Raw genomic sequence first — 23,311 nt, forward strand, 5'->3', positions numbered from 1 at the left:
TGCCCTTTTTGCAGGCAGATGTGGGCATGGGGCAGCAAGAGCTCCCTGCTGCAGGGCGAGGGATGCGCCGGCCGTATTTTGAAGGCCGTGAGTAGCCCCAACAGCTCCAAGGGGAGAACTGCAGCGGGGGCCAAGCCCGGGGGTCCGCTCCCAACCGCCCGCGGGAGCAGCCTCCCATCGACCGCGACAGCACCGGAGCCAAACTCCGGCTGGCGGCCGCCCCGGCGCGACGTGGAGGCAGCTGCCAGGCGGGCAGCGCGGAGCAGGGGGAGGCCACCGCTGCGGGGGGACGCAGGGGACAGCAGCGAGAGACAGGGAGGCAATTCAGCCCCTGCCTGTGTCACGGCTCGAGGTCACCGCGCAGCCCAGGCGGGCACACGTGCAGGCACGCGGTGACCTCCCTGCGTGGGCAGGAGGCACAAGTGGCCACTCGACGCCGGTACAAAAGCGGAGCCCACGTCAACACGGCGAGACACACCGTTGTCAGCGTCCCTGCCAGCACCGGGCTGCCAAGCGGCACCGGGAGCGGGGAGGGGGGGCTGCGACACGGCCCCCTCCTCTCCCAGCCAGGCGGTGAAGTGGCTCCATTTAAAAGCAAATTGAGTTCAAACCACTTGCAGCAGCTGCAGCCCCGCCGTGGGCGCCATCACCCACCCTGTGGGCCAAGCCCTGCGTGTTGCTGGCTCCGGGGGTCTCTGTGTGTGTCCCCCCACCCCAGGGGGGACCAGTGTGACGCAGCCCAGAGCTGCTGCGGGCCGCGTGATGGCAGCGGCACACGCCTCAGAAGTGAGTCAAAAAACCAGTCATTTTTAGAGCTCCTCCGTAAACTGGCTCTGCAGATGCTCTCCTTGACCGTCCGCAGGGTGCCTGCTGCTCACGTCACCCGCGTGGGGGGCAGGAAAACGCGGGGGTTTGGGAAAAAAAACCTGTTACGGGGTTTGATCGCCATCCCCCCCCCCCTCACAGGCCCACGGGGAGCAGCACGGCGGCGGGCGAAGCCCCGAACCCCGGGGGCCACCGGCTGCCCACCCCCAGCAGCCCAGCGCCAGGATCAGACCCCCCCGCACCGCCCGGGGTGGGCGGATGCCCCGTGGGGAGCGAGGACCCAAATCACGGGGGACGCGGCCATCCCGGGGGGACACAGCGCAGCCCCGGGGGCTCCCCCTGGCCCCCCAGGGCAGCGGCGCGATGCCCCCCCCCGGGGATCTCAGCGACTTTCCCGGGGAACTTCCAGCTGGAACCCCCCCTCCCGGTGAGCCCCGGGAGCGGGGCCGGACCGTCCCCGCAGGGTGAGTGCGGTGCCCGGGAGCGGCCCCCGAACGCCACTGGGGTTCTCCAACCCCCCCCCGCCCCAAGCCCCGTGCCCGCCCTTCCCGGTGCGGCTACACAGCCCCGGTGCACAGACACCGCACGGCTACCGGCAGCGCACCGGGTTCTTCTCCCGCTGCACGGCCCCCAGGGGGCCCCCCCTTCCCCGCTGCACCGGCCACCCCGGTGCGGTGGGCGGGGGAAGCGGGGGCGGGTCACCCCCCGCCGTTACATAAGGGGTTACGTCAGGGCGCGCGGCCCCGTTCACATCCCGCCGCCGCCCCGCTCGGTCACACGCCGCCACCGCCGCGCCCGGTCCGGAGCCCGCCGCCGTGCCCCAGGTGAGCCCCGTGGGCCCGGGCTCGCTCCGCGCCGCCTCCCCCGTGCCGTGACCCGGCGGGGAAAGAAGCCGAGGGGGGAGAACACCGGGCCGGGGCAGCCACCGGGCGACGCCGCCCCGATGACCGGCTTGTTTACACCGGGGCGGCGCGTACCACGGCGGCGGGGGGGCGGGGAGGCGGGCCGCCGCTGCGAGCCCCCGCCGCGCTGAGACGCCGTGGCGGCGCGGCACCCCGGTTACCGCGAGCGGGGTGGGGGTACCGGGCGGCCTTTACCGAGACCCTCCCGCCGTTCGGGAAGAGCCGCGTGGCGGCGCTTCCGCCGCCGTCCCCCCCCCGCCGCCGTTATGGTTCGTCCCGCTGCGCCGCGATTGGCCGAGCGCTTAAAGGGGCAGGCAGGGCGCGCTTTTCCGCCCTCCGACGCGGCGGCGCGTGCCCCCGAGCCCGCGCGGCGCTCCCCGGCGCGGCGCTCCCCGGCGCGCGGGGCCGGGGGGGGCGCGGCGGTGGCGGCGGCGGGCGCGCGGCCCCCCCGCGGCGGCGGCGGCGGCGCCATGGAGATGGCGGACGGTGGCCGCCGCGGGACACAAAGGGCGACGCGGAGGCGGCGGGCAGCGCGGCGGGGCCCCATGGCGGCGGCGGCGGCGGCGGGGCCCGGCCCCGGCGGTGGCGGCGGCGGCGGCGGCGGAGGGGGGGGCGCTCCGCGGTACAGCCTGTTGGCCGAGATCGGCCGCGGGGCCTACGGCGTGGTGTACGAGGCGGTGTCGGGCCGCAACGGCGCCCGGTTGGCGGTGAAACGGATCCGTTGCGACGCCCCCGAGAACGTGGAGCTGGCGCTGGCGGAGTTCTGGGCCCTGACGAGCCTCCGGCGGCAGCACCCCAACGTGGTGCGCTTCGAGGAGTGCGTCCTGCAGCGGCACGGCCTGGGGCAGCGCATGAGCCACGGCAACAAGCGCAGCCAGCTCTACCTGCGCCTCGTCGAGACCTCCCTCAAAGGTACCGACACACCCCAGGGGCACCCCGGCACCCCCCTGGGCACCCAGTGTCACCGCGCCCCCGGGTTACGCACCCCTGGGTCTGCCAGCACCCCGCTGTTATCTCTGCCCCCCCCCCCCCCAAACAGGTAACCTCAGGGGTACCCCGCGCAGGACACCCCCTTCCTCATCCTGGGGCACCTTTCCCAGACACTCCCACCCTGGGCAGCCCCCTTGCCCGCAAACCCCTCCCTAGCATCACCTGCCCTGAGAGGAGCCCCCAAAGCTCCCCCCCCCTCTTGCAACACCCCTCCCTCCACTGTAACTCACCACTTTGCCAGTAGAACCCCCCCCACCCCGGGCTCCCCCCACAGCACCCTGGTTGTCCCAGTCTCCTCTATCGCCCCTGCCAGCCCTGGGGTCCCTCTGTACCAGCCCCAGGCACGTTCCCCTCTGCTCCCGCCTTGGTCCTGTCCCTTCAGGGCTCCCCCCCGGGGTACCCCTGCTGTCCCCAGCACCCCTCTTTGCTGCCACCCACCCCAAGCACCCCCTGGGACCCCTGCCCAGCATCATCTGTCCCGGGCCCTGCCCTGTGCTCTGCCTGTGCGTCCCCTCCACTTTCTCCCCTTTCTCCATGTGCTGCTCCCAGGGACACCCTTCCCGAAGCCCCCACCCTGTGCTCTGGTAGCCCTGTGCCCTGCTCGTGGGGTCCCTCCTTATGCCCTGCACGTCTGCAGCACCCCAGCCCTCTGCCCCTCCTCCTGAGGGACCCCGTTGTCGCCTCCAGGCTCAGACCCAGCCCTGGGGAGCATCCTTGCGTGCTGCCCTCAGCCCGTCCCCGCACCCCGTCAGCGCTTACACCTCCTCCTCCTCCATCACACCCCCACCCTGGGGCTCCCTCCGCTACCCTGACCAGCACCACAGCCCATGCATGTCCCAGTCACTCCAAGGGGACATCTCCCCCCTTTCTGCCTGTCTCCTCTGAGCACCCCAAGGCTGCAGCCTGTTACAGTGCCCTGCCTGCTCCCCCAAGCTCTTACAGCTTTGGGACTGTTCTTTGTGCTCTCCTGTCCCTGTTCCCCTCCCTGCAGTGGGGACAGCCCTGGAAGCACCTGTGCTGACACCCCCATCTTCCCCTGGGGTCCCTCAGCAGCATCATGGGGCTGTCAGGGGTCACCTTCTCCTGCCACAGTTGATGACTGTGATGGTGACATCTCCGAAATGCTCTCTCCCTCCCTCTGCTCCCTTGGCTGATTGTCAGACACAGCTCTGCCGATGTGCACTGAAGACGTGGAAAAATACTAGAGCCCTGTATCCTCAGTGCCCCCCTAGGCTGTCACAGCCAGATCCAGCTCACCCCAACCACCCCCCTTCCCCAAACTTGTGTGCCAGGACTCCCATACGCTCCTTGGGGAGCTCAATCTCCCTGTGCGCTGCCCCCCCCCGGCTGATCCCCCCCAGTGTAGGCAGCCTCCCTGTGCCAGGCACAGACCTCAAGGCTGCTGAGACCCATCTCTGGGCAAAACCCTCTGACTTTCAGACTGCCCCTGCCTTGCCTGTCCCCTCTGCCCTCATGCCCCCCCGTGCAGCCCTGCTCCTGCTCTTCCTTCACACTCCACACACAACCACCCAAGGAAACCTCCCCAAGAAGGGCAGTGTCCTAATTTCTGCATAGCCTGGGTGCTTCCTTTATTTATTCTTGTGGGGATGATTCCCCAGGAGAGGAGCCAACTCTTCCCTTCAGGTGTGTGTCCAGCTGTAGCAAGTCGAGCTCTTTCTGGCAGGTTCAGGGGGGTTTCCTGCCCCTCTTTGTCATGTTGCGCACCCTGAGAAGAGGTGGCATGGCTTGGGGAAGGCTCTTGGGTAGCTGTAGGTGCCCCCAGTCTCTAGGTGAGATGGGGAGAAAGCCCCCTGACCTGCCTGCTGTGGGGAGGGCTTTGCCTGCCCTGGTCCTGCTGCAGCCCTCTGAAGAGGGGAGCAGAGCTGGGTGCTCCCTCCCAGGGCTGGGGAGCAGCAGTTCCACTCCCCAAACCAGAGTGCAGCCTCCCCTCCTCTGCCTTCCTCCGGGCTGTGTTGTGCTGGCCGCAGGCTGGGGCAGAGGCTCTGCTCGCTGCCATCCCGAGCTTTGGGCCTGATAGGGCACTGACAAATATTTTCAAAACAAGATCTAGAGCTAAATGAGCCTCCCAGGCCCGCCTGCTCTCCTTCCCTGTCCCCAGCACGCGGGCTGCATGCGTGGAGCTGCCGTGCTGTTGCTCCGGCCGAGGTAGCCGGCACGTCGCTGTGCTGCCGTGCCATTCTGCACGACCGCAGCTGGGCTATTTACGGGCCTGCACAGATGCTGTGCCAACGCGCCAGGGCTCAGGGCACGGAGAGGGGGGATTAGTCGGAGACTTTCTGCATCGGGAGCACAACTGTCAGGATACCGGGCGATGTCGGGTCTCGGCTACAGCGCGGAGCCTGCGCCTTCATCATTTTAACGAGATGTGGAGTAATAAGTTCAAGGGCAGAGCGCAAAAAGGAGGCTGGAAGGCTGGAGGAGCGACGTGTACTTGCGCCCTGTGCCCTGGGATGTGAACACCTTAAGGGCTCGCACACAGCCACGTGCCCCTCGTGTTGTTCCTAACCCAGGGTAGTGATAAAGCTGCCTTAAGTGAAGAGCTATAGGGTGTTGCTTCCTACCATGTCACCCATGGGGCCACCGACTCGCCGCCGGTGCTCGGCCGCGCCCGCAGGCGGCCCTGGCATTGCCCACCCATGTTGCCATCCGTCCGAGCACCCAGGCTTCGTGCCGCTGGCTCTCGCCTCTCCAGCGCAGCCTCAGAGGGAGTCAGAGGTTACACCCGGCTGGTCCTGCTGGCATTAGATTATTTTTTTTCTTGTTCCCTGTGTTGCAAAGCAAATTAGCAAGCTGTTAATGAGCTCCCAGGATGGGTTGCGGGAGGGCAGCTGCAGGGACGGAGAGGTTGGCGTGTGCCGTCCCGTGTTTGGGCAGGGAGTGTGCGGCGACGCTCGCTTCGTGATGGAGAACAGGTCTGGCCTGTCGTCTGCATCTCTTCAGCTCTTGGCTGCTTGACTTCAGTTTGCTGACATCTCATCTTTAGGAAGCGGCTTGCCAGCTCTTTATGTTTAAAGCTGTTTGTTTTGAAGGCAGGAAGATGATTTAACAACTAAAACACTTTCAGATTATAGAAAGAAAATGAGGAAATATTACTCTTGGCTTAAGCCTCTCCTAGCAGCGCTCCACCCAAAGTGAAGTGCATGGTGCTTGCAGCTACTGCTGGGTCAGTGGCGGCCTCCCTGCGCTTGCTGAGGTTCAGGGGCCAGGTTTTAAATCGGAGCCTTTGTTATGCTAAAAACAAACCTTGGCTTGTCGGAGCCAGCAGGTCCTGGCTGCTGCTGAGCCGGTGTTTGAGCCGCTTCCCTGCGGAAGGGGCTGTTGGCAGCGCTGCCGTGGGAAGGCGCTCTCCCCCCCCAGCTGTGTGTGACGGGCGCAGGGCTCTGCTGTGCCCCTGAGAAGAGCCAAACGCTCCTGCTGCCCACGGTGGGGCTGGCTGGATGCTGAGGGGAGCAGGAAAGCAAAGCCCTGCACCCTGCTGCGACGTCGCTGGGGTTTAGCAAACCGGAGGCGGCGGCAGCGGCGTGAGCTCGGGCTGTCCTGGCTGCGCAAAGGTCTCTGCTTCAGTTTCCGTGCTCACGCTGGTCTCACCAAGGGGTTGCACCAAAGAAGCTGCTCTTCCTGGTCAGTGTTTTGGTCTCCAGGGCCGAGCTGTCCTCTGCTGCTCCCAGTTGGCCCTTGGGCTTGCGTGCTGAGCCCCCCTCCAGCACTTTGGGGGACTCATCTGGCTCCTCAACGTGCACCCAGTGCCCTGTATCTCCAGCCTGTTCATGGTCCCTCCCATCCCCCAGACCTAACCTTCATCAGGGAGGTGCAGCCAAATCCTCCTGTTGTGCAGACTGTCATTTCCATAGCAGTAGCCATGGATACAGACTGTTTGTGCAAATAACTGATATTCCCACCCTGATCACTGACCATTGCAGGCATGGGTGCCGGCCAGCCCAGGGCTTGGTGTCCCTGGTAGTCCTTGGCTTTACCTGTGCCTGGAAGTTTGCTTTCCCAGATGCTCTCTAGGGCTTTGCTAAAACAAAACCCAACTTTGTCAAATGGGTGGAGTTATTTAACTGCTTTCCAAACACTCGGATTCGTCTGTGTGACTCGTTAACTGTGGCAGAGGCGAGTGGTGTCCTCCAGCTTCTCCCTTATGGTGCTCGAGGGTAAAAAAACTAGTTCTTAGAGCAAAACGATGTTTTGGTTGTGTGTGCAGGCTCTTGTCTGTCACCTGGGGGCTCTGTGCAGGTGATGTGGGGTCTGGCAGCGGGATTTGCATCCTGGCATTGGCTAATGGGGCCGGGTCTGTCACCGGCCCTCCCCAGGGTGTCCTGGGATCCTGATGTGATCGTGATGCGGTGCCAGGATGCCCTGGGGACCGCCGGCAGCAGACCCAGCCCTGTTAGCTGATGGGATGCTCTCGTGTCTAGGTGATGTGCAAGAGAGTGGTTTGCCTTGGCAGGGGGTTTCTGGAGTAAAACCTAGAAGCAGTGAATTGGACCTGAGGCACTCTGCGCTTGAAGAGCTCAGTGAGATGTCTGGTGAAGGAAGAGGCTGCTTGGGGCGTAATATTGAGTAGCAGCACTAACGAGCAAGGCAACAGTTACATTTGCAAGCCTGGCTGAGATTGCACTGAAGTTGTTTGCTACTTGGGCCTCCAGTTTCCTCTCTTTAAAGACTTGTTGGCACTTAATGAAAGCTGTATGAAGTGGCAGAGCTCCCCTAACACAAACACAATGCTTAAATTCACAAATTTAGCCTGAGAAGAGCCAGTGTGCTGCAAGGCTTTGACACTGGTGTGACTGCTTTTAGCGAGGCTTTACTGGCACGGCGTTAAGGGGCGTGATTTAATCCCCACTTGCAGTTAGGCTAGTAAAGCGTAAGGTGTAAGCCAGCCTTTGCCTCCTGCAGCAGAGCTCAGGTGGGAGAGCTGGTGTTCACATAGAACTGTTTTTTTTCCTGTGGATTTGCTGCTAATTGTGCTTTTAGTCTCTGCCGCTTTGGCTGTCGGAGCCCGGGGAGAATCGCCTAATGGTAGTGCAGGAGAATAACCACCTGCTTCCAAGTTCCTTGCAAGCACTCGAGAAGACACGTGCTCGGTCTCGCTTGCATGCCTGTGCTTTGCTGGGAACAGGTCCCTGAGCTGCTCCCGGGCAGTGGGCTCAGATAAACGTGGTGCTGGTGCGTGGCACTCAGCGAGATCCTAAAGCACTCGAAGCCACAGCAGTGCCAGGGTCACTGGTTCCCTGTGGCGCGATAGGTCCTGGTCACTGTCCGCATAAACCAGACCAGTTCCTTCCCCGTGCTGTTAGTGTGGACGTTTTAACGTGCCTGAAAAACCCACTCTTGCTTTTATCCCTTTTGTTAGGTGAGAGGATCCTGGGCTACGCGGAGGAGCCTTGCTACCTGTGGTTCGTCATGGAGTTCTGCGAAGGGGGAGACCTCAACCAGTACGTGCTCTCGCGAAGACCCGACCCCGCGACAAACAAGAGCTTCATGCTGCAGCTGACCAGCGCCATTGCCTTCCTGCACAAGAACCACATTGTCCACCGGGACCTGAAACCAGACAACATCCTGATAACCGAGAAGTCCGGCACCCCGGTTCTCAAGGTGGCCGACTTCGGGCTGAGTAAGGTCTGCGCTGGCCTGACTGCTCGGGGCAAGGAGGGTGGGCATGAGAACAAAAATGTGAATGTGAACAAGTACTGGCTGTCTTCGGCTTGTGGCTCTGATTTCTACATGGCACCCGAGGTCTGGGAGGGACACTACACTGCCAAGGCTGACATCTTCGCCCTTGGCATCATCATCTGGGCCATGATCGAGAGGATAACTTTCATCGACGCGGAGACCAAGAAGGAGCTGCTGGGGACCTACATCAAGCAAGGGACTGAGATTGTGCCCGTTGGGGAAGCGCTGCTAGAAAACCCAAAGATGGAGCTGCACATCCCTCAGAAACGCAGGACTTCCATGTCTGAGGGGATCAAGCAGCTCTTGAAAGACATGTTGGCTGCTAACCCGCAGGATCGACCTGATGCCTTTGAGCTTGAAACCAGAATGGACCAGGTTACATGTGCTGCTTAAATTCAGGGCAGGGCACTGCTGTGCTTTGCAGCTGGGTAAGTGATCCGCAGTTTTTTGTATTATTCTGTCTGCTGTACCAGCCCGATAATGCACTTTGTAGTGACACAAAGGAGTCTTTTATGTTTCCAGAGCTATTTCTGTAGTGACTCATCCGAGCACTGCTGCTGAGTGTTTTTTCCACCTATTCTACTGCAAAAATAAAGTAGAGGTGGGAAACAGAATTAGCAGCTGCATGTCCTGCTGCTGCCCAAAGGCCCAGCAGAGCTGGCAGGGCTGGGCAGGAGCTCTGCTCCTCGGAGGTCCTGGCCAGTGGCTCAGACAGGCAGAGAAACCCACGAGCACCCTCTGACATCAGCGTTGGGTACGTCCATCTCTCCCAGGGGCAGGGAAGGAGCCGCCAGTTCTGCCTGCTCTGCTACGTGCTCTAATTTCCGCGGTCAGTGCTGGGAGCACCTTGCTGTCTCGCAGTCCCCCTCAGAGGCTCAGACAGGACAACCCAGGGCTCGGCAAGCAGCCCCCGAGTGGAGTGACAGGTCCGTCTCAGCACAGACAAAGCTCTTTTCCTTTGCTTTCACCTCCGAGGCACGTGGGTCCATCTCGTTTTGTTTCCTCGCTGAAGGCAGGACTTCCCTTTGGTGTGAGCTGCAGTTGCCCACACCTGGTAGGATGCTTTGGTCTTCACCATCCGAGTTTGTAGACCTGTGTCTGCTCTGGAAGGAAGCTGACAGAACAGTTGTGCTCAGACTGAGCTCAGCTCTGTTCTAGCAGAGTCCCCTCCCTTCTCCCCCCAGCTTGGTTCCTAAGTGGTCCTGAGCTCAGAGATCCCTCTGCTGAGGCCTGGGTGGGCACACGGGATCTGGAAGGACTGGGTGGTGTCACCAAAGTGACACTGAAGGACTGGGAGGTGTTGCCTGCATGGCAAAGCTGTCTGTAAACAGGAGCTGTTACTAGGGATTCTCCTGGCCAAACACTTCAATTAAACTGAAAAATTACAGATTACAAGGGGCGAGGCTGATGACTTCCCAGGCCAGGTTCTTTCTCAAGCTCCTGCTGAGCTGCCTGACCATTGCTGGTCCCAGGAGAGCTCTGAGAGCCTGCTCGGGTCAGGTGCTGGTGCTGCAGGCTGGGCTCCCACCCTGAAACCACACAGATTGTGCTGGACCAGAGCAAACTGCAGATACAAGAGATCAAAGGGATGAAATGGCAGCAAGCACCCGGCCTTCAGCCTTGCAGCCGCTGGCTGTGAGCCTGGCCCGCTCCCGAGAGAGCCTCCAGCAGCAGGTTGCTGGGGAAGGTGGGGGCATTTTGGCAGGTTTTGCTAAAAAAACCTCATTGCTGCCCACCTGAGGGTTCCTGAGTTTACGTAAAGCGCTGTGCTGCCCATCCCCTCTCTGTGTGTGCCCGGGTAGGTTTTGTGCTGTTTGCAGAGCGATGGGACTATAGAAATGGAAAGGCCCATGGGGTAGGTCTAGTGTTGTCACTGCTGGTTTGTGGTCCACAGACTGTCCCCTCTTCACCCCAGCACAAAATATTTAATATCCTTAACATCTCCAGAGCAAGTAATTGATGTGACTGCTGCTGCCTGGGGCTGGGGCTCCTTACTGGTCTCAGTGCAAGTGTGGGCTGGGGATTAGGGTGGAGGAGTGAATCTGCAGAAATATGAGCCCTTAAGATGGGTGTGATAGAGTCCTGGGGTGAAAGCAGGGCACCCCACCCCGTGCCCCAGGGCGAGGCGTGGGGCTGCTGTGGCTCTTGGGAGCAGCTCTGCGGCGCGGCGGAGGGTCGGGTTGGGGTTGGGGTTCGCCGTCGCCATCTGCCATCGCTCTGTGCTGACACGATGCTGCTGAGTTATGCAACCAGCCCGTGCCCTCCGGGGAAAATTCATCCTGCGCAGATCTGCAGAATAGTACATGCAGGGATAACAAACACCGAGGGGACAGTCCTACCCTGGGGCTGTTTGCTTAAAACCCAGCTGCCTTCTGTAACACCCCCCCCCCCCTCTCCAGCCGTGGCCTGAGCCAGCCCTGAGTCTGCACCGATCGGCTCCGTGGATGACACAGCTGCAGCAGAGCTGGATGCACTTATATAACACAACCTGGCATACGTTGCGTGGCCACTTGGCCCAGATAGGAGCCCAGCACTGGCCATATGTTCCCTGCAAACCCGGAGCGTTCCTCTGGCTTGTTTATGGGGCAGCAGAATATCTGCTCTGCTTTCCTACAGGGTTTTTCTAATGCGTTGCGTATCTGCGTGTTCACATCAAGCTCCTTCTGGCTGTTATTAAATGCAAATCTCAAATCGGAAATCTGCTAGAGAAGCTTAAAATGGGATTTAGAGCGAGGTCTGAATTCTGCTCTCAGGTGATTTAAGTTGACCGAGAAACTCGGGTAACCTCTTCCAACTTATTTGTGGCACTGGTGTGTAGCTTATAGCGCTGCTGGGGCAGGCAGGGAGTTGTTCTTCCCCAGGACAGCTTCAGACCCTCCTCAGCCTCGGTTCAGGCTGTAAGCTGGAAAACTGTCACCCTCCCTGACCCAGGCGATCAGACTTTTGCTTATTCTTTCGTACGCCACCGACCTCTTCCAATTTTGCTTCGTGTCCCAGCAGCTTTGCCTTTAGTTCTGCTACAGATGCTGCACACACCTGCCAGTTGTCAGGCTTTGTGCTCTGTTACCCTCCCAAAATGCAGATATTAAACGTCAGTTCTCAGCAAGGGTAGTGTTTCTGGCTCGGTTTCTGTTGGACACCAGGGTGTTGGGGGTGGAGATGAGCCCGTGTATCTCCTTGCTCCCTCAGCAGCCCTGCTGATGGCCTGGGGCGGTAGCTCCAGCAGAGGTGGGCAGCCTTTCCCTGGGTGAAAGGAAGGTTCTTCTCTTTCTTATTTAAACACTGTGCTTCTTTCTGCAGGAGTTTATCTAAAGCCTGAGATGGCTGTTCCCCAAGAGCATGCCTTTTGGGCAAAGAGGACAAAAGCCTTTCTGATACAATTAGGGAGTGGCTGGATTGTGCTGGGTACCTGCTGAACGGCGCCTATAGCCCAGCACTGTGACTGCACTGCCCAGGCCGGAGCATTTCACCCCTTTTTGTCGGTACAGAAAGTTGGGGCCCCTTTTCCTCCCTTCCTGCACTGTGAACATCTTTTTCTTCCCATGTCTTTTTTTGTAGCTGCCTTCTGAGTTCCCCGGAGCAGGAGTGGTTCAGTGGGACCCTCCCAGCACTGTGGGTTTGTGCAGTGGATTGAGCAGCCCTCAGACGAGCTGCTGAGGAGCGAGGTACAGCCAGAGCGTGGGGCTGTTTGCTGCTGGCTGGAGTGTCTCGGCCACAGGAACAAGGGGAGCAGCAAGTGGCAGCCTACAGTTACACCTTTAAGAAACTTTGTAGTTTTAATTCACACAGGACATTAGACTGCAATGGTTGTGATCAGTGTAGAGGCAGCTTGTTCTGTGATGGTTTCACTGTGGATGAAACAGTAGATCTGATTTTTGGGGTGGATGCTCAAGGTGAACGGCAGGAATCTGTGTGGTGTGGTGCAGACTGCAGCACCCCGGGGAAGGCCTTCAGCAGGAAGGTGTCTGACAGCAGAGGCTGGCCTGGCTCACTCCAGCACTCCTCTTCCTCCTCTGTCACTGGTTTTCATCATTCGTTTCACCTGAAAGTAACTGCATTTGCATTGTTCTCCTCTTTGCATTTTCAAAATGAACAAGCCCATATTTCTCTCCCTGCCTGATGGTGTCTATCCCCTGTGAGAGCTCCCTGGGGCTGTGCCCAGCGCCCCTGAGCGCAGCTGATAAACTGCTGCCCTCCAGAACTGCAGACCCAGCGAGTGGGGATCGGACCCACACCAGCAGCATCTCTGCGAGCTGTCGGTGAGCCGGGCTGTTGCATCAAGTTAGGTCTTGTCTGTTCGTACCCCTCAACTCAAATTTTACCCTGTGGTAGAAGTGCCCTGACCCCACTGGCCAGGAACAGGTGAGCAAGTCGAGGAGAAGGATGTGGTTTCATTTCTGAAGCAGCGTTGGTTTTCACTTGGGACTGCTTTCAGTGTGGTTTGTGAATCTTGGCACGAACAAAAGGCCCAGGATGGTAAAAGCAAGGTCAGTTCCTCTTGTTGGCCGTGGCAGCGGGTGCAGCGTCGCAGGGCTGCCTTGTGGAGTGGTGACATTTCTGGGCAGCGTTGATTCTACCTGGAGAGAAGCGGAGCCCAGAGGACAAAGTGGATCACGTCACCTCTGGCCAGATGTGTTGGTGTTTGCGTTTGCTCAGCATCGTGTTGCGGTTGGATTTAAGGAAGCTCCCGAGGAGCGCGTCACAAATACACGTACGGAGCGTGAGGAAGAACTTAGGAGATAAAACAGGCTCTCGGCCCCCTTCCCTTGTACCCTGTGCTCCCATGCAGGGGTAGGTAACGTGATTAACACGAGAAGGTGCTGGGTTCTCTCTCCCTCCCCTGTGCCGAGTCCTCTGCTACCATGCAGCCCGCATTGCCACCTCCCGTCTCTGCCGTGACCCAGGTATTAGTGTCATCTTCCTGAGGCACTGGGTGAGGACTCCCTGGGCTGTTGGTTCCTATCCTGATTAAAACTATAAGTGGCATCAGTGGGGGGATTAAAAGCTCTTGGACAAGCCCCTGAAACAATGTGCGTCAATGGAGTGAGCTCTCCTGTCTGAGCTGTGAGCTCGGGGCTGCTCAGGCAAATGCCTTCCCTGAAAATGCTCTTGCTCTGGGGAAACCCGGCCAGAAGCGCTGCCCTACTTGCTAATGAAGCTGCACCACAGGAGAAATCTTCCAGAAAATTCCTTGCGTGACAGCCCGTGACCTGATGTCCGGGTGCCTCTCGCAAGCCTGCCTTCTCAAACAGAAATGGTGTGTTTTTTCTGCTTTCAGCCTGCAAAGGCAGCATCTCCTGATTAACATCTCCTGAAAAGCAACATGCCCGTGGCCCTGGCTTCTGCTCCGAGCAGCAGAGGCAGCTTCTTCCTTTAGAAATGTGTTCCCTGGGCATGGATTTCTTTAATGAGATTTCCTAGGGCTAAGGGATTTGAGTCATTTGCTGGGCAGTGGCAGTTTTTCTTCATCAGGTCCCTCCCGCTGCTCCGTCGCTGTCGTTCGGTGTCTCTGCAGAGCCCCTCGCTTCTTCCTGGTGGGAGAGGACCTGGGGGTACCCCCAGTGCGGATCTGCCCCTGATGAAGGGGCAGAGCTGACAGCAGCGGGGAGACCCCCCGGTCCCTCCATTGGGCAGGTCGGTCCCAGCTTTCATCACCAGCACAACCCCTGGCCTGGGCTCCGCTGGTCCCTCCTCCGCGGGTTGTGACATCCCGGGTGATCTCTTTCCCATACGGGGGTGACATCATGTGTGCTGTTCCTCTACTGGGTCCAGCCCTGCTGCTGGATGGGACATTCCCAGGGAATTTGCTGGGTTGCAAACAAGCTGCGTGGAAAATGCTGGTGGTTTATCTACAGAGTTGAGCGTTTCTGCGTCCCTGAGCTCGGAGGACGGGAGGGTGCGGTGCCAGGGCAGTGGGTGAAGCCGTGCAGCACCCTTGGTGCTAGAGGGGCTGTGGGGGATGCTGTGCCATGATGCTTTGGCCAGAGCAGGGACTGGTACAGCAAAAATCTGCCTGTTTTTCCCTAAAATCCCTGACACTGAGCATCCTCGCGCCAGCGCAGCCGCGCTGCACACCCATCCTGCTCTTTCAGTTGCACCAAAATGGATTTTAACTGCCTCTTGCAGAGCCACTTGAGAAGCCCAAACTGCTGCTGACGCACGGGGCGAGCGGTGCAGGGTGTCCCTGGTGTCACAGCTCGTTCCACTGGCACCGGGAGCCGGTGGGCACGTCACGTGGAGCCTCAAGGCTGGGCTCTGCGGTGGTGACGCTCATCCTTGTTCCCCAGCCCGGCTGTCACCGCGGTGAGCCCCGCAGGATGGGGCTGTGCTTGGGGGCAGCTGGAGACGTGCTGCTCTCGGCAGCGTGCTCGACGCAGGGCTGGCTGAATCACTCCCGGGAAAGAAATGGCTGTAAAACCAGTGCAGACTGCAGTGTCTGGATCAATAACAAAAGCGCTGCAAAGGAGAGATGTGGCAACACCCATCTTGGGCTAATGGGGACCAGTGGGAAGGCTGGGGGAGAGAGTGGGCACCCTCTCTGCAGTGGGGTGGTCCTGCCCTTCCATCCAGCAGCCAGATGACTGAGGGAACTGGGGGGGTTTAGTCTGGAGAAGAGGAGGCTGAGGGGAGACCTCATGGCCCTCTCCAACTCCCTGAAAGGAGGGTGCAGAGAGGGGGGATGAGTCTCTTGAGCCAAGGAACCAGCACCAGGACAAGAGGGAATGGCCTCAAGCTGCGCCAGGGCAGGGTCAGACTGGCTCTTAGGAAGGATTTCTTTGCAGAAGGGGCTGTTGGGCGTTGGAATGGGCTGCCCAGGGCAGGGGGGGAGTCCCCATCCCTGGAGGGGTTGAAGAGTCGGGTTGACCCAGCGCTGAGGGATCTGGTGGAGTTGGGAACGGTCAGGGTGAGGTTCATGGTTGGACTGGAGGAGCTTCAAGGGCTTTTCCAATCGAGATAATTCAGTGATTCTGTGACTCCAGCACCGATCCGGTTGCCCTTGCACCTTCCACGCGGTGCAGTTGTCTGCAGGCGTTGCTGTTAGCAGTCATTAGCTGGGGCCCTGTACCAAGAAGGTGTGTGCTCGAGTTCTCCCAGACCCTCAAACAGTGCTTTAATTAAGGCTTGGGAATGAAAGGAGAGGTGCAACGAGCACGCTGGACTGGCCAGCCTGCTTGCTTTGCTTCCCCTGTGCCCTGGGCTGGGTGGCAGCGGGAGGGCTGGCAGGACGTTGTCACAGTGTAGTAACTGGGACAAAACCACTGACATACCTGACCTCTCTTTCTCCTTTCTTGTTTTTCTTGCAGGTTTATTTACCAGGGACCCATAATCTCCATTATTTACGTGCAACGAGGGAAGTCAAGGATAAGGGAAGATGATGATACAGAAGATCCCTGGTCTGCAGGATCTCTGGCAATGTGAAATCTTTGGGTGTTACTTTTTGTTGGGAAGGGGTGTTCTGGGGGTGTGGGAGGGGGCTGCAGGGGCCTGTGGAAGAGCACAAGCTGGCAGCTATCATGCTCACGAGAGTTTTAAACAAGATCCAGAGAGCAGAGCTGCCCCTGCCCAGCCCTCCCCATGTCTCCTGTGCTGCCACTGGCTCAGTAGCTGTTTCTGGAGAAGATCTGGTTCCATAAGGAGGTGGAGTCGGCAGTGGGGTGTGCTGCCAGGCTCCCGCTCTGAGTCTGGCTGGGCACAACTTGGGGTTTAAAGCTATTGCTTTTGCCTAGGGGAAACAGGAGCAAAGCGATTGCTAGGTTTGCACCGGGAGTGCAATGCTTTAGAAAAAGTGAGTCTCTCAGACCACGTGTTGCAAGCAGCTAAATAATTTCATAGCCAGGCAGCTTCCGAGTCAGTGGATGCTGCCCGGGCTGTGAGCCGTTGACGTTAGGGTAGAGTAGCATGAACAAGCTGGAAAGCCATTCCACAAGGCAGGGCTGCTGGGACGGGCAGACCTTCCCTCTCCCCGAACTGGATTTCACCAGTGACATTTGTTAGAGGGCAACGGGGAGCCCAGAGGCACGTCTTCAGGTGGGCACCGTCTGCGTACAAAAGAAACAGAAAGCAGTCCACTGCTCTGATCCATTTAATGCCAAACTTGAGTTGTGAGGAACAGTACTTGGGAGAGGAGGTTTGGCCTAAATGGCTCATGGGCTGGACTCTAGCCTCCCACAAAACACTTTTCCCTGCTAATAACTATTTCCAGGAAGCAAAAGGCGATGCTGCTGTTTAGGTTTGGTTACAGTGCAGCTCAGGTAGGGAGATTTAGAACCTCAGGCTGAGCAGTTAACACTCAATTTTCCTTGCCTGTATTTAGAGCAACACTAATATTCTGGGATGGTCTTTAGACTTTGCTCACTGTAAATGCAATGTGATTCACCACCTTGTCTCCACCCTGCAGGTCCTGAACCAACTAAACCACTTCTCACCCGGTTAAATCCCCTGGCAGTGGTTTGGGGAGCGTCACTCCCACGCTGCCCCGGTGCTTGGCCCTTGCTGGGGCAGCAGAGGGTCCTGCCGACCCCTCGTCCCTGGCCACAGGAGCTGCTCCTCGCCTACGTGCAGGCTGCAGCTTTTCTGGAAGGTTCCTGAACTGGCAGCACCTCCTTGTATCTACTCAGTGTACTTTGACCTCATGGGAATGAATGGAAACGCAGGAAATTCAGGTGGGCTAAGGCAGAGCTAAAGCAGGGAAAGGAGAGAGGCGTTTCTTTTTTTTCTCTTCCATCTATTCCAGGGACACAAAGCTGAGGCTGTGTCTGCAGGAAGGCCAGGTCCCTCTTAGGAGAAGGGTCCCAGGAGGCTCCAGACCATCTGTGTGACTTGCAGGAGGGCTGTGCTGTGACCGGAGCTGAGCCCTGTATGTCACAAACCCAGCGTTAGTGCCCTGATCACTGGATCGTGCTTCCTCCACGTGACAGAGCCTTTGTTCCCGACTGTTACAACCGTTATAACCTAACCCTGGCTTGAAGGGGTGCAGTGAGAGGGCTTTACCCTCCCAGCCCTGCTCATGGGGCTTTCCCTGCTGGAAGAGCCCCTCACCAGGCCTTTCATCCCAGTTGAAGCTTCCTAGCAGGAGGTTTCCATGTGGAAACCAAGCCTGAAACACAGGCCGTGGGGGTGGGAGGTGGTGAGGGGGTTGTTCACGGGGATCATTGCCTCCAGCACCCTGCTCCTCTCCAGGGATGGGAGTGAGCCTGGCAGGCAGCGTCCAGGTGAGCCCTGGGAGGGTCAACCCTCTTGGTCCACTGCTGTTTCAGGCCATCTCCAAACCACACATCTCCACCTCAGCTTTTTGCATCGCAGATGTGTTTTTACAGCGGCTTGATGTTAGTGAGCTAGACCGTAGTGCCTTACTTAGGATTTAGCAAACACTTCCAAGGACGAGTCCTCAGGCTGCTAGCCTTCGGCCAATGTGGATGTTTCCCTGACTAGTTTGTCCTTTTAAGAGCATTTCTCCCTGATTTTGCTGCTCTTTGTGCTCGACTCCCCAGACTATACAGGAACCTGCCTCGTGTTTACAGCCCCCAGCACCTCTCCTCCCACTTAACTTTGGCCCAGACCAGCACTCCCTCTAGAACAAGGTGGGAATGGGGAACAGCTCAAACCTGCACCTGCTGCGGGATGGAGGATGTTTAGGTTTCTCTTACCAGGTGGATCTGTCAGGCAGCTCCTGCAGGCTGAACCTCACCCTCCTCTGTAGATATTTTCAGCATTAGGATGCAACTGCTGGGAAAACTTGAGCTTAGGAAAGCAGCACCAAGTGAGCCTGCAGCCCAGGGCCGGGCTGTCTCCATCTTTTCCTGGCCACACTGAAGCTGAGTGAGCATCCAGGTGCTGGTGGGGGGGGCCTGGTCAGTCTGGGGGGGGGGGGGGGCAAGCACCCTGTTGTGAATCCCCACAGCCCTCTGGGCTTGCAGGGTGCCAGCCGGTGCCTGCACTGGGGGAGCGATTGTATGAAACTGTTTACTTCTGACTCTGCTGTTTACAAGAGGGATGTGGGGTGGGGGGGTGGGGGGGGTGGGGAAACAAGTCAAGCCTCAGGAGGATTGGGAAACATGTTATCTGCACCAGCCTGCAGCAAGGCCGACGCTGCCGGCGTCACGCGGGTGTCGTGGGGATCTCCTGGCCAGCTTTGGTCCCTGGGGAGGAGAGAGCAGCGGTGGCTCTAGCCTAGAGGGGTTAGATTAGCCCCCCCTTGTCCCCTTGCTGCTGTTTGAGGTTCAGCAGTGCTAGTGACAGATAAGAGTTACCCCTGTGGTCTTCCTTTACTCCTCAGGACCCAGCTCCTTCACATATCGGAGGCTCCCGGAGCCTTTCTGGAGCAATAAGACTTAAAACAAGCATCACCATCGTTGTGGAAATCCTCCGTTGTGTGCATTGTGTCTCCTCCATATGCAGTACCGAGTCTGGGTTTAAGCCTGCCAAGCATCCATGGGGCAACTGCTTCAGGGCACAAACCAGGACGCATTTCCTTGTGCTTTCTGCAAGGAAACACGTTGCTGCTTTCCTTCGTCAGCCCAGGCCTCACACTACAGCTGCACGGGGCTGGGGGCGCTCCTGGTGCCCTTTTGGTGAGGCTGCAGGAGCCGGCTGTGTGCTTTGCCCTGGCTCCTTGCAGCCTCCCATCCCCTCCGCCGGGGCTCAGCAGAGGGGCAGCATCTGGAAAATAGAGCCCTCGGATGCTCCTGCTGCTGCCTCCCCGGCCAAGGGGCTGGTGGCAGGGAGAGCTGCGCTGGTTATCGGCCGCCTCCCTTCACATCCTTCAGAGCAGGGAGTTGGGGTGGTGGGTGCAGCTGGAAGGAAAGCCCAGGGAGCTGCTTTCTTCCAGCGGTGCCCTGACAAATCCTCTTTCTCTGCAGTCAGCCCGAGTGCTTTGAACTCCCGGGGTGAAGAGCTCGCGGGGGGGTCACACGGGACTGCTCCATGTCCCTATTTTGGCACCTGCCCCCTGCCCAGCCCACCCTGGGCCTTCAGCTCACTCATCCAGCAAAACGCAGCAGCTCTGCAGGAGGTGAGTTGCTTCCCTGATGCATTGGGGAGGGGCTGGGGCCCTGTCAGCATGGGGTAACCCCCCCAGACCAGGGGTACCCCTGCCCCAGGCTCCCCACCCTGCAGCCCCTGTGCTGAGCCAGCAAGAGCAGAAGGCTTAAACCCAGACTCCAAACTAAAGATAATGATAATAGTAAATGAATCTGTATTTTTCTTTTTTTTTTTTTTTTTTTTTTTGCACAGAAGCTGGTAATTTAGGACCTATGTGTGAACAACTTTATATAAATATTTTTTGTACTTGGTTTACTTGGGTTGGTATGAGATGTTCTATTTAAGTTCTTTGAACACTGTGGATACCCTGATGTGTATGAGTGGCAGAGGCTTTGTAAATTAAGAGACGTTTGTGTGAATAAAGCTATTTGATGGGGTTGAAAAGCCACACACAACTTGAAACACAAGCTTCATGTGTTTGTCCTCGGCCGTGCTGCCAGCAGTGGGGTTGTAAAGGAAGGAGAGTCCCCGTGCAGCGATGGGCAGACCAGGGCCCTACAGCGGTACCAGCCCTGTCCCAGAGGGCAGGTCCAGCTAAACTGGGGTTTAGGGCTACCCAGCCTGACCCCGGGGGCTTAGGGCACTAAACCAAGGCACGGGGGCCGGTGCCAAGCAGAACGTGGCTCCCTGGCACGCGGCACCCGCAGCCGTTTATCCTCATCCCGGATTAGGATTAGCCCCATTCTTGCTCCAGACACCAAGGCAGCCACAGCCACGGCGATTAGCGGGGCAGGCAGGCTCGGCCTCTGCCCACACGCTGCCTGCAGAAACGCCTCCCTGTCCTGCCCGCTCCCCCGCAGCCCTGGGGTTCGGGAGCCAAAGAGGACGAGCGGCCTCTCACCCAGCCGACCCCTCACTCCGGAGGTGGCTACAAACCCAGCAAGGAAAATGCCCTGTAGAATCGCCGCTTTAGCAGCCACAAATATTTTCTCCCTTTGCACAGATCCTCTGCCCCAAATCCACAGACCAAAACCCAGCAGCTGGGAGCCCCCGTAGCCCCGTTTCTAGCCAGGGCCCCCCATGCCACAGCTAACCTCTACAATGGGAAAAGCACAGCGAGGCTGAGCCACATCCTGCAGCGACAGGAAGTTTTTGGAGCAGCTTGGGGCCACCCCGAGCCAGCGTGGGACACGGGGTGTCCTGGCCCACCAAGCCGTGCACCACTGCTCACCAGCCCTTGTGTAACGGCCCCGCAGCCTCGTGTGACCCGGGGCAGCGACGTGCTCGGCGGCCAGTCCTCCCTTCCCGCTCCCCCTCTGGCAGCCCCAGCGCCGCTGGCCACGTGGCTACGGGCTCCCCATGCACGGCCATCAGCATTGTGCTCCCTAATCGCTACCGACAGAGACCTAAAATGGATGTTTTCAGCCCAGCAGGGCTGGTCAGCCCCAGCCGGAGTGATGCCGAGGGGCCAGAGCTGCCCTGCTCACTGCCAGGCAAGCGGGAGGGGGCGGGGGGGGGGGGGGGGGGGGGGGGGCGCGCTGTCTAAGCCACATTTCCCCCAGCCCCCAGGTGGGTTATCTTGGGGCTGAGGGGCATTGACCGCCTGGCACCCACTGCGAGGGCAACCCTGGGTGCTCAAACATCGCCCCCCCCAGTCCTGCCCGGAGCATCCTGCCTGCAGGCAGGGAAGGGGCCGGGTGGGCTCTGATCGCACTGGCAGCAGGTGTGGGACAAGCTGAGACTGGTGACAAGTCCTGGTGACAAGTGCAGCTGCAGAGAGCAGCGGTGCCACACCTCTGTTCCCCCCCGACCTGCAGTCACCCCAAACTCCCCCACGCAAATGCTGCTGCACCTCCAAGGCAGCTCCTTTTGCTCTCATGAGTTCTCTCTGTTTTAAGCTACACCAGCGCCAAGGGTCATTTTGCCAACCCCCAGGTTCGTGGCATCACGCACGTCTCTGTGACTGGCCGCAGAATGAGCCATGTGAGCTCCCACGGCCCCCAGCTCTCCTTAGCTTGGCCCCTGCAAATGTGATGAAGATGAAAATTCAGCAGGAGCTTGGGGTGGGGAGCCCGGGTCACCTCGCACATGTGCTGCCACGCTGCAGGCGAGAAGCTGGTAAGGGCAGGTGACCGCATGGCCCCGCCAGCAGCCAAAAAGCTTTTAACATCATGAGTGGGGAGAGAGGTTGGTGTCAGTCACTAGGAGAAATGTTTACTGTGGATTTGCTCTCTGGAGACCTGCTATTTCATATGCAAAGAGGGCTGCTGAACTCCACAGAGACGCTTCACATACTTGATGATAGCTGATAAAAAAGTACCCTGGCACCACCATCCCCGGCTCTGCCGCTCCTTGGGGACCGGGAGGGCACGTGCTGGGGTAGGGCTGCACGTGGCAGAGGCCATGGCCAGGCAGCAGGACTGGGGGGGGGGGGGATAAACCACCACGACCACCAGGCCAGTCGCGGAGCCAAGCGCTCGCTGGGCAAGCACCAACCTCCCCCCCCGGGAGGGATTTAACATCAGTGGTGAGACTCTGCTTCGCCATCGGCTTCGCTCTCCCTCTCGCTGCTTTGCCACACAGTAGGAACATTTTCAAGAGCCTCCTCTCCACCCTGGCAATGCTTTTTACAGCTAAAGCGCTAATTCAGTGCAAAACATAAGTCCATATTTCTTTTAAGATCTCTCGAGCTCCTCAAGCAGCAGCCACTTACGCAGTCCTCACTGGACCACAGTGAGACACCAGCTGCTCGAGCTGGAGGGAGGAGAGCTGGGCCCGTCCTGCAGGTACAGGACATTCAGCTGCTTCATCCCCACATTGATGAACGGCTCCAGCTTTACCCCGTGTCAGGCTCTGGCAAAGCAGAGGATGAACAGCTAAAGCTGCGCTGAGCCCACACACTCCATTTCGCCGGGAGATGACTCAGACGAGGCTCTTCGTGTGGGTGGAGGTGACGATGAAACGCGAGGCTACGAAAAGCCAGCACGCTGGCGAGCGGGGGCTCTGCTCGCCCCACCGGCCGCTGCGCTGCCAGGTGGGAGGGTGGACCCTCCTCATCCTCCGTCCCCCCATTCGGTTGCAGGACAGTCACGGGGGTCCTTGGCCCAGGGACAGCCCAGCCCCACTGCTCTGCCGCACAGCGGATAAGGCTGTGGATGGCACCAAGTTGGCACTTACTAAATATATTTTATCCCGTTGCACAGAGCATCCCAACAGTTCTCCAGCGCCAGGAGCAGTGCAGCCCCCACGGGCGTGGGATGGCCATGGCCACCCCATCCTTCCTCCCCCAGAAATCCCCCCAGTCCCGCCTGGGGGACCCGGGGGATGGAGCAGGGCGAGCACCACCACCCAAACCACCTCCTGATTCCAACCAAGGCTTCAGAAAAGAAAGACGGCCAAGTCAGAAAGCCAAAAATATTTTTTGCTGTCTACCATCTGCCTCAAACACACATTTGTGGAGCCACACAGGGTGCCCACCCCCCACGCACACTCCACACCTGCCTCTCCCCACAGCCGGGACCGCACGTGGCAGAGGCAGCAGCCTCGCCCAGAGCCACTTCAGGTCAGTCCCAGTTCCACAAACAAAAGCCACTTCTCTTCCCCAGCGCGTTTCCTGGCAGAGTTAACGGCCTGCGCTCCTCTGGGGACCCAGCACTTGCGAAGACACGAAGACACGCTGGGAGGCAAGCAGTAAGGGAGGGAATTAAAACCTTATTTCCTCTGCCAGAGATAAGATCTTTAAACAAGCTTCTCAGCCAAGAACTTTTAATTTTTTTTTTATTTTTTTTTTTTTTAACAGGTTTTGCAAGGGAATCTTGTTCTCCAGAACTGCATCCGCCTCCAACCCCACTTAGAGCTGCCAAAGCCTGCGCTTCCCCCGGGACCAGTGGCGATGGATGAGCTGACACGGGCCATGA

The 23,311-nt window shown here is 59.1% G+C and overlaps 2 protein-coding genes across 3 annotated transcripts; both read left to right on the forward strand.

The window, feature by feature from the left end:
* Window positions 1-1,671: 1,671 nt before the first annotated feature.
* On the forward strand, window positions 1,672-19,849 carry STK35 (serine/threonine kinase 35). 2 transcript variants are annotated; one of them, XM_074843659.1, is made up of 5 exons: window positions 1,672-2,639; window positions 8,095-8,842; window positions 15,719-15,829; window positions 16,813-18,245; window positions 18,691-19,849. In XM_074843659.1, exons 1-2 carry the CDS (start codon window positions 1,994-1,996, stop codon window positions 8,805-8,807), a joined length of 1,359 nt encoding a protein of 452 aa, XP_074699760.1. In that variant the 5' UTR covers window positions 1,672-1,993; the 3' UTR covers window positions 8,808-8,842; window positions 15,719-15,829; window positions 16,813-18,245; window positions 18,691-19,849. The 2 variants fall into 2 exon arrangements, with proteins under 2 accessions (XP_074699760.1, XP_074699759.1); XM_074843658.1 differs by having other exon boundaries at window positions 15,719-18,245.
* On the forward strand, window positions 18,470-19,849 carry LOC141931219 (uncharacterized). The gene is made up of 3 exons (XM_074843100.1): window positions 18,470-18,539; window positions 18,659-19,425; window positions 19,647-19,849. The coding sequence occupies exons 1-3, from the start codon at window positions 18,470-18,472 to the stop codon at window positions 19,659-19,661; spliced, it is 852 nt and encodes a 283-aa protein (XP_074699201.1). The 3' UTR covers window positions 19,662-19,849.
* Window positions 19,850-23,311: the final 3,462 nt, after the last annotated feature.

Source organism: Strix aluco, chromosome 17 (genome assembly GCF_031877795.1).
Source record: "Strix aluco isolate bStrAlu1 chromosome 17, bStrAlu1.hap1, whole genome shotgun sequence".
NCBI classification, from domain to species: Eukaryota; Metazoa; Chordata; class Aves; order Strigiformes; family Strigidae; genus Strix; species Strix aluco.

Coding starts and splice junctions, on each gene's coding strand:
- STK35 (XM_074843658.1), top strand. CDS start 1,994: ATGGTTCGTCCCGCTGCGCCGCGATTGGCCGAGCGCTTAAAGGGGCAG. Junction 2,640..8,094: donor CGTCGAGACCTCCCTCAAAG/GTACCGACACAC, acceptor CCCTTTTGTTAG/GTGAGAGGATCCTGGGCTAC.
- LOC141931219 (XM_074843100.1), top strand. CDS start 18,470: ATGTTATCTGCACCAGCCTGCAGCAAGGCCGACGCTGCCGGCGTCACG. Junction 18,540..18,658: donor GGTGTCGTGGGGATCTCCTG/GCCAGCTTTGGT, acceptor GTGACAGATAAG/AGTTACCCCTGTGGTCTTCC.